A 19,350-nucleotide genomic window follows, 5' to 3' on the forward strand; every position below is an offset into this window, starting at 1 on the left:
CCTCCACAAAGGCCCTGTCCTCACAGACCCATTCCTCCACAGGCCCATGCATGCAGGCAGCATCCTCCCTGGGTTCCCCCACACACATTCACAAGACTCAGAACCCCTGAGAGCTGCTCTGCTCCCCTGATAAAAGTGCTTCCCACTCAAAGCTGTCATTCAGCTCTGCCAAGTTTTATTTAAAACTGATGGGATGTGCAGGAGGGTGGGAGAGTAGCCAGAACGCTGGATCATGAGCCAAGCCATCTGTCTCTGTTAGTTGACACTGGCCAGGTCACTTTTCCCTCCATGGTCCTCAGTTTTCCCATCTGTAAAGTGGCCAGACCAAGCGACTGCCAGCACTGGACTTGGTGCCTGCAATCAGAGCCCCACATTTCCATTTCACACTGGACCCCACCAATCATATAGCCCATTCTGCCTGGTGGGCCTTCCCAGGTGGCTTAGTGATAAAGAATTCCCCTGCCAACGCAGGAGATGCGGGTTCAATCCCTGGGTCGGGAAGATCCCCTGGAGAAGGAAATAGCTACCCACTCCAGTATTCTTGCCTGGAAAATCCTATGGATAGAGGAGCCTGGTGGGCTACAGTTCACGAGGTTGCAAAAGAGTCGGATATGACTTAGCTACTAAACAAAACCAACTAATTCTGCCTGGCACAGGCTCCAGGTGGGACCCTGAGTGTGCTGTTCCATGGCTCGCCACCAGGGGACACCCCAACCCGCTGTGTCTGCAGGACTTGCAGTCCAGGGCCGTTAAGTCCAGCATGATCCATTGCAGTCAATTTTTAGAGGCTGACTCAACCTCACTCCTAAAGGTAGAAATGGAACTAACTCATTTATCATGACAATTATACTTCAAGAGGAAAATCCCCTTTGGGGGAAAGGATGTAAAGGAAATCAGATTCCAGGGTGATCCACTGCCAGCTGCTGGGCATAAATGTATATTTCTATTAGCGTTGGGATGGAGCTTCAGGCCTCTGGGGAGGAGGGGTTCCTGACTCTCCAAGCCTTGCTTCAGCCACACCCCAAGCAGCCAGCCCCTGCCCCTCCCTGGGCAGCCTCCCTGAGACCCGAGTCAGCTCCCTACCCGCCCACCTCATCCAGGAGGACTGTGCCCTGGGTCCTGGCGTTCTAGCCCAACTGGCTCTCCCACCCACCCCGCCCGGTCTGGCTTTTCTCTCAACAGCCATGCTGACTTGGGTGACCTTCTCCTCTGACCCTGGGCCCCCCCACGTTTCCCCAACCCCTCAGCTTCTCCCCACATCGGCTCTCTCAGCCCCAGCCTGGCCCAGGTCCCATGCCCATCCCAAGTCCCCAGGACTTGTCCCGGTCACCTCATCTCCAACCCCAGCCTGGTAACCCCCACCCCCACACCACTAATCGGCCCCTAACCCACCCAGGTACGAGCTGCGGGTCATCGTGTGGAACACGGATGAGGTGGTCTTGGAAGATGACGACTTCTTCACTGGGGAGAAGTCCAGCGACATTTTCGTGCGGGGGTGGGTGAGAGGTCCCCTGCATGGGAAGGGGGCCGAGCCGGGTAAGCCCACCTTCCCGGAAGGCAGGAGAGGAGGGAGAGGACGGCGAGGAGGGGGGTGCTGTGGGTGGAGAGAGGCCTCTGGGGAGGTGGCTGAAGGGCCACAGGTGATGCCCCACAGGTGGCTGAAGGGCCAGCAGGAGGACAAGCAGGACACAGACGTCCACTACCACTCCCTCACGGGCGAGGGCAACTTCAACTGGCGCTACCTGTTCCCCTTCGACTACCTGGCTGCCGAGGAGAAGATTGTCATCTCCAAGAAGGAGTCCATGTTCTCCTGGGACGAGACCGAATACAAGATCCCCGCACGGCTCACCCTGCAGATCTGGGACGCCGACCACTTCTCTGCTGATGACTTCCTGGGTGCGGGGCTGGGACCAGAGCAGCGAGAGGTCCCCTGGGTGGGAGGGGGGCTGAACTGGGTAAGCCCACCTTCCTGGAAGGCAGGAGAGTAGGGAGGGGACAGGGGGGTGGTGCTGTGGGTGGAGAGACCCCCCCCCCCAGCTGTGGTTGCGGGTCTGGAGCAGGTGATGCTCCAGTGGAGGCGGGGGAGGGGCGGCAGGGGCAGGGTGAGCCCAGCCCAGGTGGGGGACCCAGTGTCAATCGGACCCAATGTAGGAGCTGACTCTCAGGTTGTCACAGGGGCCATCGAGCTGGACCTGAATCGCTTCCCTCGGGGCGCAAAAACAGCCAAGCAGTGCACCATGGAGATGGCCACGGGGGAGGTGGATGTGCCTCTGGTTTCCATCTTCAAGCAGAAGCGCGTCAAAGGCTGGTGGCCCCTCCTAGCCCGCAACGAGAACGATGAGTTTGAGCTCACGGTGGGCCTCACCACTGCTGGGCAGGGGGCAGGGGAGGGCCTGGCACATTTCCCTGGCGCCGGCACCATTCTGTTCCTCTCTGCAGGGCAAAGTGGAAGCAGAGTTGCATCTACTCACTGCCGAGGAGGCGGAAAAGAATCCCGTGGGCCTGGCCCGCAACGAACCTGATCCCCTAGAGAAACCCAAGTGAGTGCCCTGCATGCCAGTCCCCTGCCACATTGGTCCCTGGGGGCACAGGGACAGGAAGGAGGTGCCAGAACCTCTGGTCTTCTTGCCACCACTCTGTGGGCACCTCTGCCCTCTCTGACCCTTCCTGGGCCACAGCCTCATTGCAGGAGAGCCTCCTCCCTCCTCCCCTTACCCTCAGGGTCCACCTCCTCCCTCTGAGGCCAGAACATGGGCTATAGTACAGGGAAGGCCCTGTTGAGCTGAGTTGAATGCTCTTCCTACTTTTTGACAGGGGCTTCCCGGGTAGCTCAACTGGTAAGGAATCTGCCTGCAATGCAGAAGACTCTGGTTCAATTCCTGGGTTGGGAAGTTCCCCTAGACAAGGGATAGGCTACCCACTTCAGTGCTCTTGGGCTTCCCTGGTGGCTCAGATGGTAAAGTATCTCCCCACAATGCGGGAGACCTAGGTTCGATCCCTGGGTTGGGAAGATCCTCTGGAGGAGGGAGTGGCAATCCACTCCAGTATTCTTGCCTGGAGAATCCCCACGGACAGAGGGGCCTGGCAGGCTACAGCCTTTAGGGTCGCAAAGAGTCGGACATGACTGAGTGACTAAGCACACAGATTTGACAAAGGCAAACAGCTGCAGTGGTGGGCTTTGGGGCGCCAGGCAGCCTTGATGGCTGGGGGAGGGGAGCACCTGGAACTGTGTACGCAGCTGAGAGTCACCTTCATCTTGGCCACGGGCCCTCACCACACCCTGGCCCTCATCCTCCGTGTCCTTCCTCGGTGCTCCTTCTGCTCCTTGTCGCTGCTCTAACCAGCCCGATACAAGCTTCCTCTGGTTCTTGAACCCTCTCAAGTCTGCCCACTACTTCGTGTGATACATGCATCACTGGCTGCTTCTCCTCCTTGCCCTTTTCCTCTACTCCATGCCTGGCTACCTGGTCAAGAAGATCCTTGGGGTCTGAGCCCAAAGCCTCCTGGGTCTCATGCCCTCCCTTCCTCCTGGACCTAGGGCTGTGAGCTGGCCAGCATGTGGCACACCCTCACACACAGACACACACACACACACACACACACACGAGTGCACACATAAGGACAATGCAGACATCAACTTTTAAGCTTTCAAGTGGTATCCTAGACTCAGAACTGCAAATGACTGTCTTGCATGTTTACATATGAGGCCAGAGAGGAAAAGGAACTTGTCCAAGGTCACCGCCTAGCAAATCAGGGTAGAGCTAGGACTCAGCCTTGGTTTTCAAATGGCCCATCCAGTGTCTTTTGCACAATACCACCTCTTCTCCCAGCGACATCCTGGTCAGAATCAAACCCAGTTCCATTGGCAGAAAGCAGCTGAGTTATGGACAGGAAAGGGGAAAGGCTTTGACTGAGATCAGCCATCCAGCCCTGCAGAGATTCTGCCAGCATCCTCCTCCCACCCCGAGCCCTTTCCTGCCCTGCATGGCAGTGAGTAGCTCCACAGCATTCACTCACCTTGGCAACCAGCCTATGGGGAGCTCGGCTCGGTGCCAGAACTTTTCATGCGCTTTCTCACATCACCCTTTCACCAACCCCAGAGGTGGGATCTTCTATTAACCCCATGGTACAAGTGAGGAATCCGAGGCTCTAAGACATGCCTCACTTGCCTGTCACCACTGGGACTGGAAACCGGGTGCCCTTGCCCACAACCTCCGGCCTGCAGCCCTGCCTGCACTGATTGGCTCTGGAGGGTGCGGTCTACGTCCATTAGGAGCAGGAAGAGTTTGAAGAAGCCTGTTTAGTACTGTGATTTTCTATCTGGACATTTTATAGAATCTATTGTTCTTGTCACACAGCCAACAGAATATAAGCTCAACAAGCCCTTTTTTGGCTGGGTGGCCCTGATGAAGGTAGAGTAGTGATCCATCCCTGATGGTGGGCAGGTCAGGGGTGAGAGTAGCGTTTACCCCACCCTGGGGATCCTCAGACCCCTGGCAGGGCTTGGTGGGGACAGAAACCTAAAGGGGGAACAGGTTGGAAACACAAACCTCACTGTGAACACACAGCAAGTGCTAGACCATCCACAATGAACAGCTCAGTAGGGGATCTTCCTATTGTAATAACCAGAACTGCCTGCAGCCCTGCAACAGCCTCCTCCAGCACTGACCTGCCCTCACTGCAAGTGTTGGGTCGAGGGGTAGTTGCCCAGCTGCCAAAAATGCCGTCTAGGCTTCGGGAGGAGCTGGGACAACTGTGGTTCTCTGCAAAGAGAAAGGGAATGCAGGCCGCATTTGCTGGAGCTAAGTTCAGTTCAGTTCGGTCGCTCAGTCGTGTCCGACTCTTTGTCATCCCACGGACTGCAGCACACCAGTCCTCCCTGTCCATCACCAACTCCCGGAGTTTACTCAAACTTATATCCATTGAATCAGTGATGCCATCCAACCACCTCATCCTCTGTCGTCCCCTTCTCCTCCCTCCTTCAATCTTTCCCAGCACCAGGGTCTTTTCCAAGGAGTCAGTTCTTCATATCAGGTGGCCAAAGTATGGAGTCTCAGCTTCAGCATCAGTCCTTCCAATGAATATGCAGGACTGATTTTCCTTAGGATGGACTGGTTGGATCTCCTAGCTGTTCAAGAGACTCTCAAGAGTCTTCTCCAAGAGCACAGCTGGAGCTGGGATGGGCTCAAACCCTGCCTCCAGCACTCAGTACTCTGGGGACTGGGACCGTGAAGGGGGCCCTCTTGGGGTCTAGAAGGGCTGCAGGGACGGGGTGTCTTGGAGGTGCTACTCCCCTGACCAAGGCTCTCCCTCCCCAGCCGGCCCGACACTGCCTTTGTCTGGTTCCTTAACCCCCTCAAGTCCATCAAGTACCTCATCTGCACGCGGTACAAGTGGCTCATCATCAAGATCGTGTTGGCGCTGCTGGGACTGCTCATGCTGGCGCTCTTCCTCTACAGCCTCCCCGGTTACATGGTCAAGAAGCTTTTGGGGGCGTGAAGGCCCTGGGAGCTCTCCCTACAGCTCCCCTCCTGGGCCTGCACATTTGCCCCGCCTCTGGCACAGAGGCCTCCAGTCCCAGGGGCCTTCCTTCTGCTGGCTGGGCCGGTAATGCAACAACCCCCCCACCCACCCTGCCTGTCCACCCCACCCCAAGCCTACTGCTGACCCAGTCCTGCCCGTCCTGTCCCTACCTGCAGGGTAGGGAGTGTGGGAAAAGGGGAGAGCCTGCCCCCCCTGCCAGAGGAAGCCACCCGAAATCCTCCCCAGGCCTTCCAGCAGAGCACTAAAGCTTTAGTGAAATTAACTGAGAATCAAATCATGTCATGGGCTGTTCCCAGGGCTTTAAAAAGAATCAATGAGCAAGCAGCATCACCCTCACCCTCCCCAGACATAATCAGCTGCCATCTTGACCTTGCAGAAGTGATCCAAGATCCCTTCCAGGAATCCTGCCAGGTGGCTGCTTCCTCGGGCCACTCCACTCTCTCCAGGCAGCCGCAGTCTGGGTGCACAAGCCCAGTCCCCGCCCAGCCTGCAGGTTCTGATGGCCTCCCAATGCTTTCTTTGCCCAGACTAGCCCTTGCAAGCCAGCACGCCTGCAGTGAACCCCGTACCCCACCCACCTGCCTAGCCCCCGCTGGGCTTGCCCTTTCAATACTGGGGGGCTGCCTGGAGTTTGCACTTGAAGGGCTGCCCACCTCCTGCCCCCACCGCCTGTGTGAGCTGAGTTTCTCTTGGCTGTTTTTCCTCTCTTAAGTGGTGATTTTTCTCTTAATAAAAGAAATCCAACCCTGAGCTGACAAGTCTGCAGTGGGTCAGGTGGGGGGAACTGTGGAGGAGGGGTGCACAGGGTCGGCTGGCAAGCTCAGCACAGGCTGGGCCGCTTTGGAGTGGGGGTGCCTTGTGACCCAGGGTTCAAGGTGGGCCTCAGGTACAGGGCTGCCTGCCTAGGCTGCCCCAGGAGGAATGTCACACCACAGCCCAGGGGCACAGCCTGGTGGACCCAGGGGCCCCAAAAGCTTATTAACGCACTCTTAGTGACAGTCTGAAGGCACAGACTCTGAAATGGCCCAAAGCTCCCAGGTACCACCTGTTCCCAGAAGCAAGAAGGGAGCCCTGAGCCACAGTCTCAGCCTGCAGCTGCGCGCCTGTTCTCAAACCAGTCTGAGGCTGGGGACAAAGTCCCCTCATGACACAGAGATGTCAGGTGGGGATTGCTCTTTAAAGCGATTCAGACACAACTTTTTTAAGACTTTAATCAGGACTGCGGAATCCAGGTAACTCCTCTCAGCAACTTATTTCAACAGGCCTGGCAACAACAGGTCTGAAAAACGCAGGGAGTGGGCCTGGGGAAGCCCCTGGGGGGTGCTGCCTCCCACACCAACAGCGATACCAGTGTCGGCCCTACCGAGACAGGCTTTTCGAGGTCTGGCTCTATTTTGTGGGGACCCGGAACACCTGAGTCGGAGGAACTTGCAGTTCAGAGTTTATCTGGAAAAGAGAGAGTAATGGTCATTACCCTTCCGTCAGGGTCCACCTCCCAACAAGGCCTCCAAATCTCAAGGTGTACTTCTTCCCCAAAGTCTCCTGGGCCAGCCTGCACACACCTTGCCTTCCTCAGAAGCCGAGTCCTGGGCTCCCTGCCTGACTTCTGCTCCAGCACACCAGCCTCTGGTAATGCTCTTAACATTCCCCTCTGATCCATTTTCTAGAACCCTAACTTCCCCACTTCACCTGCCCATCTAGCCTCGTTCTTCCATGCTCTTCCCCAGCCTTTTGTCCACTGTAGCATCAAAGGAAGGGTGGCCCCCCTATGGTTCCCAAATGACTGAATCCTGTCTTGGGCCAAGAGGCCATTATTACCCCCAGGCTCATCACATGCCCTGCTCAGGTGTGGCCAGGGGCCTGAGACCCCCACAGGCCACACATCCCCAGGGCCTGGCATGTGGCTGGCCTCAGTTGATGACTCAGGAGGTACACCCAGCCCAGTGTTACACCCTTAAGCGCCACGTGAAGGAAGCGCCACAGGAGCAGAGCAGAGCCAGCAGCTGTGCTGCCAATGGGCTCTTCCCAGTGGAGCAGACCGTGAGATCCCACCTCCCGCTAGGACATGGGGAAGTCAGCCCAGCTGTCCCTGGAGCAGGTCTGGGTAGGGGGCCAGGGGGAACATCTGCCTCGGTTGGAGCCCCCTTTCCTGGAGTCACATCCCAAGCCAGACCCCCAGGGCTGGCAGAGCAGGAAGAGCCCGAGCTCTGGGCAAGTGACAGAGGCTCTGTGGTTTGATCCTCCTTTTTGTGAAAGGGGAGAATCACTCCTGCCCTGTCCACCTCACAGACCAGCTGTTAGGACCACAGAAGGAAATTCCTGTGGAAGGGCTCTGTAAGCTGTGAGGCCAGCACCGGGTGGATCACCGCCTGGCAGAGCCATCCCAGCAAGCATCTGGTGCCAAAAACTATATGGGTGTCAAAGTGATACTATGACAGCCCACATCTCAAAGCTCCCTCGCCTCTGGAGGTGGTGGGGAGGGGATGCCTCACCTCCTCCAGCATCTCCGCCAGGCCCACTGCTGCCCCCACCCCTGGTGCCCCATGTCTTGCCACGCCCCTGGCACCCCAGTGCCCTGCCCCACCCTGGCACCCCAGTGTCCTGCCCCCCTGGCGCCCCGTGTCTTGCCCCCCCAGTGCCCCATGTCCTGCCCTGCCCCCCCGCCCCCCGCACGCCCCAGTGTCCTGCCCTGCTGGGAGCCAGCACAGGAGATCCCACCCATGACAAGGTCATGTGAAGGAGACTTGATAAGCAAGGCTTCAGGACTCGAGGGACTCCCTGGGCCATCCCACCCCTGAAGCAAGGCTTCAGGACTCAAGAGACCCCTGGACCTGCTTGAGCATCTACCCCAAAACCAGAATCTGTCTGTCTTACTATTTTATGTCTTTCACCAACTCTTCTGACATTAACAGGGGGCTGTCCCCAACCACCTTTCTCTGGAAAAAGTTAACTTAGGGCTTTAGCTAATAAGTCTCCTGGACATGATAGGAGTGTTTCAATTCAAACCCCTCTGATGGCTTTCTAGCTTGCCTGACAGGTTTATCCAGACTCTTTTAGCTACGCATATGATTATTCACAGCCTCCCAACTGTGAGAGGCACAGGAAGCCTAAAAATATAGTCTTTCAAAGAGTTAGAAACTATTAGAGTAGTGCTAGTGTAGGATTTCACTGTTGAGCCAATGCTTGCTGCCAAGTTCCCATACCCCTTATCCACTGTGCACCTGGGAGTGCATTAGTTAACATAGTTGGAATTTAAGAAAAACAAGCAGTAACCTTGGAATTAACCACATCAGACCTTTGAGCCAACTGGTTCTTTCTTTGTTGTAACTCACTGCACCTTTGCTCCGTGAGAAATGTAACTCTGTTTAATACTTTCTGAGGCTGACATAGATTAGAAATATAAAGAAAAAAAAAACATTTCAAGGGAAAATAAGTTTTCTGGTTGAGCAGCCTTTATCAAAAGAGGGCCATAAAATGTTCACAGGCCTCCAACGCCAGAAGATAATGTACACAACATTGTTTAAGGGAAAGGTATGCAGAAAAAATCCTGGTTTCGATAAGGGCAAAACTGCTGGAGTGTTTGGGCTGATTCTGCATGACCTTGCATCTTTCATTTCCCTCTATTACAAGCCGAGGTATAAAAGTCCCTTTTGAAAATAAAGTTTCAGGCCTCACTCACCGAAGCCTAGTCACCCCGTGTCATTCATTCATTCATTCATTCATTCACCAATGTCGTCCATGCTGAAGGTATCCCTGGACTCTGCTGAGGCTGGACCCCGGCACTGGCCCCCCCAGCGCCCCAGTATCATGCCCCCCCTGGCACCCCAGTGTCCTGCCTCACCCCCGGCACCCCAGTGTCCTGCCTCCCCGCCCCTGGTGCCCCGTGTCCTGCCTCCCCGCCCCCGGTGCCCTGTGTCCTGCCCCGCCCCGGGACCCACCTTGGTGTCAAGATACTGCTGCAGCAACTGCTGCAGCTCTGTATTCTGCCTCTCCAGAGAATCGTTTTCTATCAGCAGCTCAGCCCTCTGGGTCAGGACAAGGCTTTGGGCAGAAAAACTGGTTAGAGGCCCATTGAATCCTCCTCCATTCTCAGTCAAGTCAGAGCCAGGATCTCTGCCCTTCTATTCTGGTTGGAGGTGAATGAGGACCCCAGAAGCCTCACCCACCAGGGCTGCCCTCTGGCCCTGAAGAAGCCAGGCCACCCGGAACAAAACAGGGAGGGCAAAGCCGGAGGGTTCGATCCCCCAACACTACACGGCCCCCCACCTGAGTTGCCAAAAGCAGCTTTACTCTCCAAGAGTTCCTGGGACAGGGAGGCAGCAAAGGTGGCCGCTCCAAGCAGGGTGCTTCTCCTGCCTGCCTGCCCTGGGCCTGCCCTACCTGCCCTCCTCCTCCTGAGTCATGGCATACACACTCACTGGTATTTCTCCAAGGCTGTATACAGAGCATCCCAAAGGTTCTGGGTGGTGGCAGGGATAACCGTGGTCAGGGCCTCCCAGTACTCGGAGTCCTTTGAGTCGTCTCGCACAACCTTCAGCAACTTCACTGGCACCCAGAAGTCCCTGAAGGTCAAAAGCACTGGTATCATTCCCCTCAACCTGGTGTCACCAGGGCCCCCAAGCAGTGCCCCTCACAGACTTTCTGTCACCTTCATCCGATCATGGAAGAGCCTCAGAAACAACACCTGCTTATCCATCAAGGTTCCTGATTCTCGGTGCTGTTGTCACCATTATGAAGGAGTGTCATCCACTCCCTTCCTCTCAATCAGTTTACCCTACTGGCTCTATAGCTCACTATTATGTCCATTTCTTCCACGGATGCAGCAAAGGCAGCTCTTAAAATTTGTTATCTTCTCTCCACACACCACACTCCAGTACTCTTGCCTGGAAAATCCTATGGACAGAGGAGCCTGGAAGGCTGCAGTCCATGGGGTCGCTGAGGGTTGGACATGACTGAGTGGCTTCACTTTCACTTTTCACTTTCATGCATTGGAGAAGGAAATGGCAACCCACTCCAGTGTTCTTGCCTGGAGAATCCCAGGGACAGGGGAGCCTGGTGGGCTGCCATCTATGGGGTCACACAGAGTCGGACACGACTGAAGTGACTTAGCAGCAGCTCCACACACCCCCAGGATAGCCTTCATCCAAGCTGTCCCCTCCCACCTGGACAAACCTTCCCACTACGGTCCCTGAATCAGACATCAGTCAGCCGCCAAAGTCATCTTTCTAAAATGCAAGTCTGCTCCTGGCTCCCTCATGGCTTAAGATCATTTTCTGGCTCTGATCCACCAAGCGGTAAAGACCAAGACCTTGGGGAATTTGGATAAGGCTCTCAAGATCCAGCCTGGTTCCTCTACCCAAGCCGGTTCCACTCCCCAGACCCTTGACACTCCAGTCATACCACTCTGTCATGATTCTTGAAGCAGGTCTTTCCCTGCACTGTGACATCCTGAAATGCCCTTCCCCCAGCTCTGTCCACCAAGGAAAACCTAGTTCTGCTGCAATCTCCTCCTAAAACCCTCTCTGATGTCTCAGATGAAGGTGACCACTTCCCCTCTGAGCAGCCTGACACCTCCATGTGCTTTGACCACTGTTCTGATCACAAAGTGTTCTCCCCACAGGGCCTATACACAGTAGCCCCCAACAGATGTTCATTAAATAAATGAATGATGAATGAAAACATGCAAATCTCTTCTGTATCTATTTCTTTCATTGTAATATCCATGGATTCCTCTCGCCCTCCTTCTGGATATCCTTCTACTCACTTCCCCAAGTTCTGGCTCAGCCTCTTCTCCCATCCCTGGTATCTGCTGGGCCCCCATCCCATCCAGCTCCGCCCCCCACTTCTCAGCTAAGCCCTCCAGCACCACAGCCCACCTGGGCTTCCTCAGACCCATGACAAAGGCCTCCAGAATCTTGAGAACGTCGTTGGGGTGGATGAGCTTGGGAGAAGGAGGGGGCTCCTTCTCCTGCGACTTCCCATCCACAAGGCTCCCCTCCTTCTCTGCTCTGAGATCCAGTGGCTCCTGCAGTGGGGACACAGATGCCAGGAACCAGTGTGGACAAAGATGCAAGGGAAACTATGGTTGGAGGCATGCAAGCATGAATGTATGAAGACAGCTAGAAAGAAGAAAAATGGAGAAAATGTTTACAGAAAGTTACAGAAGTTTTGGAAAAGAAAGATGCAGACATTCACACAAAGAAAGAGAAAATAAAGGAAAAGAATGGAGAAGAAGGAAGATGGGACCAGGAAAAGGCAAACAAGGAGCTTCATAACAGTGATAATGGGGGAATTCCCTGGTGGTCTAGTGGTTAGGACACAGCACTTTCACTGCAGGGGCCTGAGTTCAATCCATAGTTGGGGAACTAAGATCATGCATGCTGGGCAGTGAAATCAAATTAAACACACACACACACATATACACACACACACACATATACACACACACACACACACACACACACCAGTGATAACGTTCTAGTTTGGTATCCAGTTCACAGGTGTTCATTTTTTTTTTGATATGTATAAAGCTTTTATGGCATAAATATCTTCTTGATTCATAGTACAAATTAAATTTTAATCTTTTAATTTTTAAAAGTCCTTCTACTCCCGCTGTACAGTTCATTCAGTTTACTTCCCACCAGTAAACCAACATTATCAGTTTCTTATATATCCTTCCAAAGAAATATATATCCATATAAGCACACACACTTTCACTTTTCCTTCCCATTTTCACATGAATGATACTCTACTATGTACATAGTAGAGTTTCACATACCAACAAACCTTAGAGCGCTTTTCCCACAAATACCTGAAGAACTTCATTGTTCTTTTTTACAGCTGCATAGTATTCCATTGTCTAGATGCAGCCTATATTAATCAGTTCTTTAATGATGGAAATCTGGATCATTTCCAATCTTCTGTCATTTCAAACAATGCTATGATGAATAAGCTATGATAAACATATCATTTCAACTGTACATCAATAGGATAAAATCTTAGAAGAGGAGCACAAGCTAAAGTATACTACACAGTTTTACAGTTGATCCTGCCAAGCTGTCCGCCACAGAGGCTTCAACGATTTACACTCACACCAGTAAACTATGAGCGTGCCTGTTTCCCAAACCTCAGCCATCACTATCTGTTATCCAACTTATGGATTTTTGCCAACCTGACAAGTGAAAATTGAATGTGAGCACTTTTAATTTTCATTTCTCTAAATATAACAAAGCCTGATTATATTTTCATATGCTTTAAAATTATTTCTATGTCTCTTCTAAAAGGTGTTTGTTCATATCCCTTTTCTGTTCCACTGAGTTGTGGATGTTTTTCTTATTGGTTTATGAGAGTTCTTTATATATTGAAATTAGCCCTTATCTGTGATATGAATTAAAAATATTTCCCCCTCCTGTCATCTATATCTTAACTTTGCTTATATTGATTTTCGATCTACAGAACTTTTTTTTTTTGACGCAGCCAGTTTGCCCTTATTTCTTCTTATGGCTTCTCAGTTTTGTCCCCTCAGCCAACTCTTTCTGGAAGCACATCAGGATACTCCTACTCACTGTGATACTAAAAATTCTAAGAACCTTTTTTAATTCATGTTTTTAATTTTTATATTAATATTAAAATTTTACAAATTTGTAACATGATGGCTTCCTTAAAATAGTCAATTACAATCAAAATAGTTATTAAAAATGGGCCTTGCTTTGCAAGAAAGTGTTATGAATCAAAATATTCAGAACTTGGTGAGTCCAGGTTTCATGCGGCTGAGGCCTGGCTTTGAAGGGAGGTCCTGGAAAATACCCCTTGGGCCTCAATGTAAGAACAGGATCTGATGGCTAGCTAGCCTTCCCTTTACAAATACAAAAAGTAACAACGCCAAGGGAAGTGCTAAAATCAGCTTTGATACAAAATCCCCACTACTTCTCCCAAGTGTGAAAGTGCTAGTCTCTCAGTCATGTCCAACTCTTTGCAACCCCATGCTCTGTAGCCCACTAGGCTCCTCTGTCCACAGGATTCTCCAGGCAAGAATACTGGAGTAGGCTGCCATTTCCTTCTCCAGGGGATCTTTCCGAATCACACGTATTATTCAAAGGTGGCAGTGCCCTCTGGGGGATTCCAGGAGAATTTTGAATGCCCTCTCTCTTTTTTTTTTTTTTTAATTACACTTCACCTTACCTGGCTGGAAGGTGAATGATGAGTTTGGTATTTGAGGAAGAAGTTAACCAGTTTATACAAGTCATCCTCATTTTCAATTCCAAGGGCCTGAGGAAAAATAGAATGACTGCTTCAAATACCATATTGAAAATAAAAAAAATAATAATAAGGCAAAAAAAGAGAAAGAATTAGAATGTGTTTTAAACAATGAAAAATCATGAGTCTATACAGATATAAATAAATAGATGAAACGGTTAAAAAAAAAACCACCATATTAAGAAGTCCCTCTGCTCCCAAGAGCAGGGTCTGGCTCCCCTCAGCCTCCCTGGCCCCTACCATGACCCAGAGAACAGGCCTTTCAACACCAAAAAGCACAGTGAGTGTGGACACGCACATCAGAAGAGAGAAACAATGCTCAGAACAGCTCCATACAGGCCTGGTGGGCAGGAGCATGCTAAAGGGGGCTGAACACACCTCTGAGTTTAGGGGTGAAGGGGAGAACCACGGCTGAGAGCTGGGCCATGAATGAGAGAGGGGCTGGCAGAGGAAGGGGTGGGATGGGAGTCACCGATGCAACTCTGAGGCCAATTCTTGGCATGGAGAGTAGGTAAAGGGACGGATATGACAGTGAGCTGGGGAGGCCCCAGGAGCCCGGCAGCTACTCGAGGGCTGAGGCAGTGCTGGAAAACCCAGGGGGCTGTGTTACACTGGAACCCCGCACCCACTCAGCCTGGGGGGCACTCACCGAGAAGACGGCGTCCAGTCTCAGCAGGTAACATTCGCTCCTCTCCAGGGGCAGGAGTAGGCTCAGCAACTTGCTCTCTATGAGGAAACCCTGAGGAGAAGGGAGACAATATCTCCAGTAGGAGACAGGGGTCAGAACAAGTCCTGCAGCCCGTCCCCCTCTGGGCAACGAGCCAGGGACGACTCCGCAGAGCAGAAGAACCCCAGGGCCGAAATGTCGGGCAGCTGCCAGGCACCCCAGAGGAAGGCCTTCCCGGGATGCCTAAGAGTCCCTCTCAGGGACGAAGCCGGTCCTCATGATGGACTGAGGTGTCCTCAGAAGGCGCTGACTCACCTCGCCCACAGGCCGCAGGGGCGAACACCTGAGCTCCCCACCACAGTCCAGACCTGATCCTGTCCCATTCCCTCCCACCCACGTCACTTCACCCAAATGCTAGCCCCATACTCAATGGACACGAGTTTGAGCAAGCTCTGGGAGATGGTGAAGGACGGGGAAGCCTGGCATGCTGCAGTCTGTGGGGTTGCAAAGAGTTGGACACAATTGAGAGCCTGAACAAGAGTCCCCAGACATCCCCAGCACACAGCAGTAGGTGCTGATCTGGAGGGGAGGAAGGCTGGAGAGAGATGGAGACACCAGAACAGAACCCAGTATCTGTCAACTGGGGCTGAAAGGGGAGAAGACTGGGTGCACCCCCGGAGTGGGAGCAACGCCGGGGGGAGGGCTGCTTGGACAGGAGGCTGCAGGCAGCAAGCCAGCGGACAGAGCACAGTGTCGGTCAACTTCCTCCTTCAGCAGGAGCTGCCCTCAGTGGCAGGAGATCCCCCTCGTGCCCAAGAACTGTCCCAAGTGGACTGGCACCTGCCAATCTTCACACCACTTCTTTCCCATCTCAGAAACGAAGACCTAAGTAAACAGCAATTCTCTTTGGGTACAGTCGGACTTCTAGCTGAACCAGCTCCAACGAGATCATTACACCAATTCCAGTGGGTTTTCTAACATGAGTGAAGACATCCAAGGCCTAATTCCCCCAGAGTAACTGCAAACTCAGCTCCCAGAGAAAGGCCACCATAGGTTGTGGCCACCTTACTGTCAGATGGATGCAAGGGGACAATACTGGGACCCTTTCGCTTGCAGATGAGCATATTTTAGCATTTTTTTAAAAAATGAATTAGCAGGGGTCCCTTGATGGCATGAACCCACCTTGCTGACCCACAAAGGGAGGACCCCTTGGCCAGCCAGGCCAGCTCGGGAGCATGACAGCTTCTCTGCAACCCCGTGAAGCCCAGAGGGGAGGGGTCCCCCCACAACGGCACCATCCTGTGCCAACGGCACCAGTCCACTGCAGCCTCCAGGCCACCTCTGGCCCATCCAGTGTCATCCAAGGCGGCATTCGAGAAGCAAGGGCAGAAAGTCGCAAAGCCTCCCGCCAGGCGCCCAGCCTCACCGACTCATCGCACAGGAGCATCAAGATCTTGCGGGTCGTTCTTGCTGAAACTTGCTTCGGCAGGTCCAGGTAAGACTCTGATTCCGAGCTGTCCTGGTCTGCCCCCTCCTCTTCTGTGAAGGGACATAGAAGAGACAGAAAGAGAAGGTGATTCCTCTGCCTGGTTCACTGTGAGGAACAGTCAAACCGCTTTCCTTGAGAAAATGTATACCTTCAAAGGCCTCTTCAAGGCATTAAAGTCACTTTAGCTGATGAAAACCTATTATGTTGGGGGGAAAAAAAAAGGGAGGGTTGGGGTTGAAATAAGAGACTATGTGGAGAATTCTGCTGCTCCTGGCCAGCCTATAATGCCTCACTCTCCCAACTTTATCTACCTGGAAACGTCATATTCAAAATCCAGCCTTGACCAGGAAGTGGGAGAGAAACCGTGAACCTATTTATTCTTATTTTAGAGATCGATCTAACACATCCACTCTATGGTTTCCAACCCTGCGGCAGTTTAGAAACAGTCAATGAAAATGTAGGGAAAGCAGCTGCTTCACAGAAGAGTAACGTCAGCAAGAGCAGCTGATGGCAAGAGCCAAAATTTTTCTTCACTAAAATTTACAAATGTTAAGTTCAAAGCTATACATTCCTTGTCTGAAAACAGTACTAAAAATCACGGTACTACCCAGATTTTACCACTTGCTCAAAAGGTAAAATGAGATAATACACATGAAAAGATTTTGAAAAGTGCAAGACAGCAGATTTCTGGTGCGAACACATGTTCTCAGAGGCCCCTCCACTCCAGCCTGCAGACGCTCTGACTCTGTTCCGGTCACCTGCTTCCATCAGGACTTCCTCTAAGATCTGTGTGGTGGACTTCTGCTGCCGCTGAGAAATTGGGCCCACGTTCTTTAGGAACCAGAAGTTGGGTGCCATCCAGGGGAGCCCTAGATGATGGGTATTGATGATTCTGTCTACATCAAAGGCTCTGTTTATCAGGTCCTTCGCCTCCTCTTCATTCATCAGCCAAATCTCCCGAAACTGCTTGTCATCAATGAGAGCAAAATGCCTATGAGGGAGAGTTACTGATGGTGGTCAGCTGACACCAGGGCTGGACCAGTCCCCTATAGACACCCCCAGCTAGCAGGAGGGCAAGAATTGAGGCAGAGCTGGGGGAAACCCTGGACCCAGCCCCATCTCTGAGCCCGTGATTCTCCCCTATGAGAACAAGGCAGGTGACATGCAAGTAAAGGGACAGGTGAGACAGCAGAAAAGATCCTCTGGTGCCCTGGCCCAGCTCCCCAAAGCAGGTGAGTCCACACACTAATGGAATCACTGTCACTACCAGCTCAACTCCCACAATCCCCCTCCTAGGGCACATGCCTTGGGACCCACGTCCCTGACATACCTCATGGCTTTCTGAAGCTCCTTGAATTGCAACACAAGGCGTTTGTAGTCTAAGGTTAGGGACTGGTTCTCCTCCTGAAATTGCTTGACCTGCTTGTTATATTTCGATCTCAGATTGTTAAGCACATCATGCAGGCTGAGTTGAAGAAGGGGGGAAAAAAGTTAGTCTTCCGCTGAACTAAGGCTGCAATGTATGTTCCGTCCATCTGCTATCTACTCCACTCAGTTCTATAAAACCTAGGCTCAGACTTGTGGAAGGTGCAGGAAACCCTCCCAAATATTTTCCCAAACACAGCTACAACTGTGATCGAGGAAAGGAAAGCAATAGGCGGTAATGGAATCATCCAGAACTAAATGCATTTGAAACTATCCAGAACCTCAAACCCACCAAGAGGTAGCCTCTTATTCAAGAGTATGACTGAATTGTCCTCACACAGCACTTGTCAGGGGCCACATCTAGTGCTGACTCACAGATTGAAATAACCTCCCTCAACTTCTGAAACAAGGAAAACAGAAAGGAAAAACTTATACTGCACCACAAGCCCGTGATATACAAGTGCCCCATCCTGAACGAGCTGACACTATTAACGAGCCCCCTAACTCATTCATTCATTCACTCATTCATTCATCAAACTTGAAAGGTCTCTTTTGTGCCAAGGATATGTTGGAATACCAAGATGAATACAAGGGTATGTCTGAGTACACAGCACCATCAGTGCACCCAGAGACAAAGACAAACGTTAATTTCAGAACTGTGTGAAGAGTGCTAGGAAGAGCTTCACACAGGGCACCGGGGGAACCTGGCTGGCAGGAGAAGGGGTTGGTCAAAGGTTCCAGCACTAGGAGAGACAGGGCCACAGCATGACGAACACAGGCAGGCCACCGATGCCCAGCTCACTGCCAACAGGAGTTCTGTAACTGGAAATCTGTCACATGAAATAACACAGGCATGGCTTTCAGAACCCAGACCAGACTTCAGACTTCATGCTACTGAACAGTAGCCCCACTAACACAGGAACAGGAAGGTTTGAGGACTGACATAGTTTCAGTTTAAAAATTCTAAAAATTAAATTTTCCCTTTCAAGCATGATTCTGAAATTGTCAGAAGATCCCTGGGGACTTCCCTGGCAGTCTAGTGGTTAAGACTTGACCTTCCAGAGCAGGGAAGGTGGGTTCAGTCCCTGGTCAGGAAGGGAAGATCCCACATGCCTCCAGGCCAAAAAAGAAACAAAAAACCTAAAATGCAAGCAAATACTCTGGTTTCTCTTCAAACCGTATAAATCTTTCGCCTTTTACTAAAATGCAAGCAATATTGTAACAAACTCAATAAAGACTTTAAAAATGGTTCACATTAAAAAAATCTTTAACAACAAATCAGAAGTCCCCCATACACCAACACTGATCATTCCTATTTTCACATTAAAAAAATGAGACATTCTGCCAGATAACTGACCTAGACTTTTGGTTTCACCCCCACCACACTCTCACACACATACCTCAAGAGAAGAGGATACAGTAAGTATATAAGCATCATGTAAAAAGGAGGTTGGCAGGTGGAAGGGTGGGGGGGAATCTCATAGATCAGAGAGACTTAAGGAGCTTAATTTAACAACCGTGATGCAAATGCCTAGATCTAGATGAGGTACTAGTTTAGAAAAGCTCCTCAGTGGTAAAAAAATCTGCCTGCAATGCAGGAGATCTGAGTTCAATCCATGGGTCAGGAAGATCCCCTGGAGAAGGGAACAGCAACCCTCTCTAGTAGTCTTGTCTGGGAAATTCCATGGACAAAGGAGCCTGGCAGGCTACAGTCTATGGGACCACAAAGAGTCAGACACAACTGAGCAACTAACACTTTTCACTGCAAAGGATGCTACATGCTAAGTTGCTCATTCCTGTCTGACTCTTTGCGATCCCATAGACTGTAGCCTGCCAGGCTTCTCTGTCCATGAAATTTTCCAGGCAAGAAAACTGGACTGGGTTGCCATTTCCTTCTCCAGGGGATCTTCTGGATCCAGGGATAGAACCCACAGTCTCTTAGGGTCTCCTGCATTGGCAGGCGGGTTCT

At 51.9% G+C, this 19,350-nt stretch overlaps 2 protein-coding genes and 1 long non-coding RNA gene across 5 annotated transcripts in view; 1 reads left to right on the forward strand and 2 right to left on the reverse strand.

Annotated features, from left to right (window-relative positions):
* Nucleotides 1-6,294, forward strand: part of OTOF (otoferlin) — a 90,299-nt gene extending 84,005 nt beyond the window's left edge. The window contains exons 42-46 of the mRNA XM_018055534.1: nt 1,397-1,495; nt 1,655-1,896; nt 2,176-2,354; nt 2,440-2,540; nt 5,319-6,294. Coding sequence (XP_017911023.1) covers nt 1,397-1,495; nt 1,655-1,896; nt 2,176-2,354; nt 2,440-2,540; nt 5,319-5,499 — 802 coding nt within the window. The 3' untranslated portion in view covers nt 5,500-6,294. The remainder of the gene's footprint in view (nt 1-1,396; nt 1,496-1,654; nt 1,897-2,175; nt 2,355-2,439; nt 2,541-5,318) is intronic.
* On the reverse strand, nt 159-1,853 carry LOC108637156. Its single transcript, XR_001918833.1, has 3 exons — nt 1,761-1,853; nt 1,393-1,511; nt 159-354 (listed from the first exon to the last, which is right to left on the reverse strand). It is a non-coding gene; the product is annotated as an uncharacterized LOC108637156 (long non-coding RNA).
* DRC1 (dynein regulatory complex subunit 1) overlaps nt 2,233-19,350 on the reverse strand; it is a 45,936-nt gene continuing 28,818 nt past the window's right edge. Inside the window, exons 9-18 of one of the 3 annotated variants that reach the window (XM_005686932.3) lie at nt 17,287-17,421; nt 16,715-16,947; nt 15,894-16,006; nt 14,450-14,539; nt 13,726-13,812; nt 11,421-11,569; nt 9,963-10,106; nt 9,483-9,585; nt 6,908-6,990; nt 2,233-2,318 (exon numbers count right to left, since the gene is read on the reverse strand). In XM_005686932.3, the coding sequence (XP_005686989.2) occupies nt 6,934-6,990; nt 9,483-9,585; nt 9,963-10,106; nt 11,421-11,569; nt 13,726-13,812; nt 14,450-14,539; nt 15,894-16,006; nt 16,715-16,947; nt 17,287-17,421 (1,111 nt within the window). In that variant the 3' untranslated portion in view covers nt 2,233-2,318; nt 6,908-6,933. Of the gene's footprint in view, nt 2,319-6,729; nt 6,991-9,482; nt 9,586-9,962; nt 10,107-11,420; nt 11,570-13,725; nt 13,813-14,449; nt 14,540-15,893; nt 16,007-16,714; nt 16,948-17,286; nt 17,422-19,350 lie in introns of those variants that run through there. The other 2 variants (XM_005686931.3, XM_005686933.3) reach the window with 2 other exon arrangements.

This window comes from Capra hircus, chromosome 11 (genome assembly GCF_001704415.2).
Source record: "Capra hircus breed San Clemente chromosome 11, ASM170441v1, whole genome shotgun sequence".
NCBI lineage: Eukaryota > Metazoa > Chordata > Mammalia > Artiodactyla > Bovidae > Capra > Capra hircus.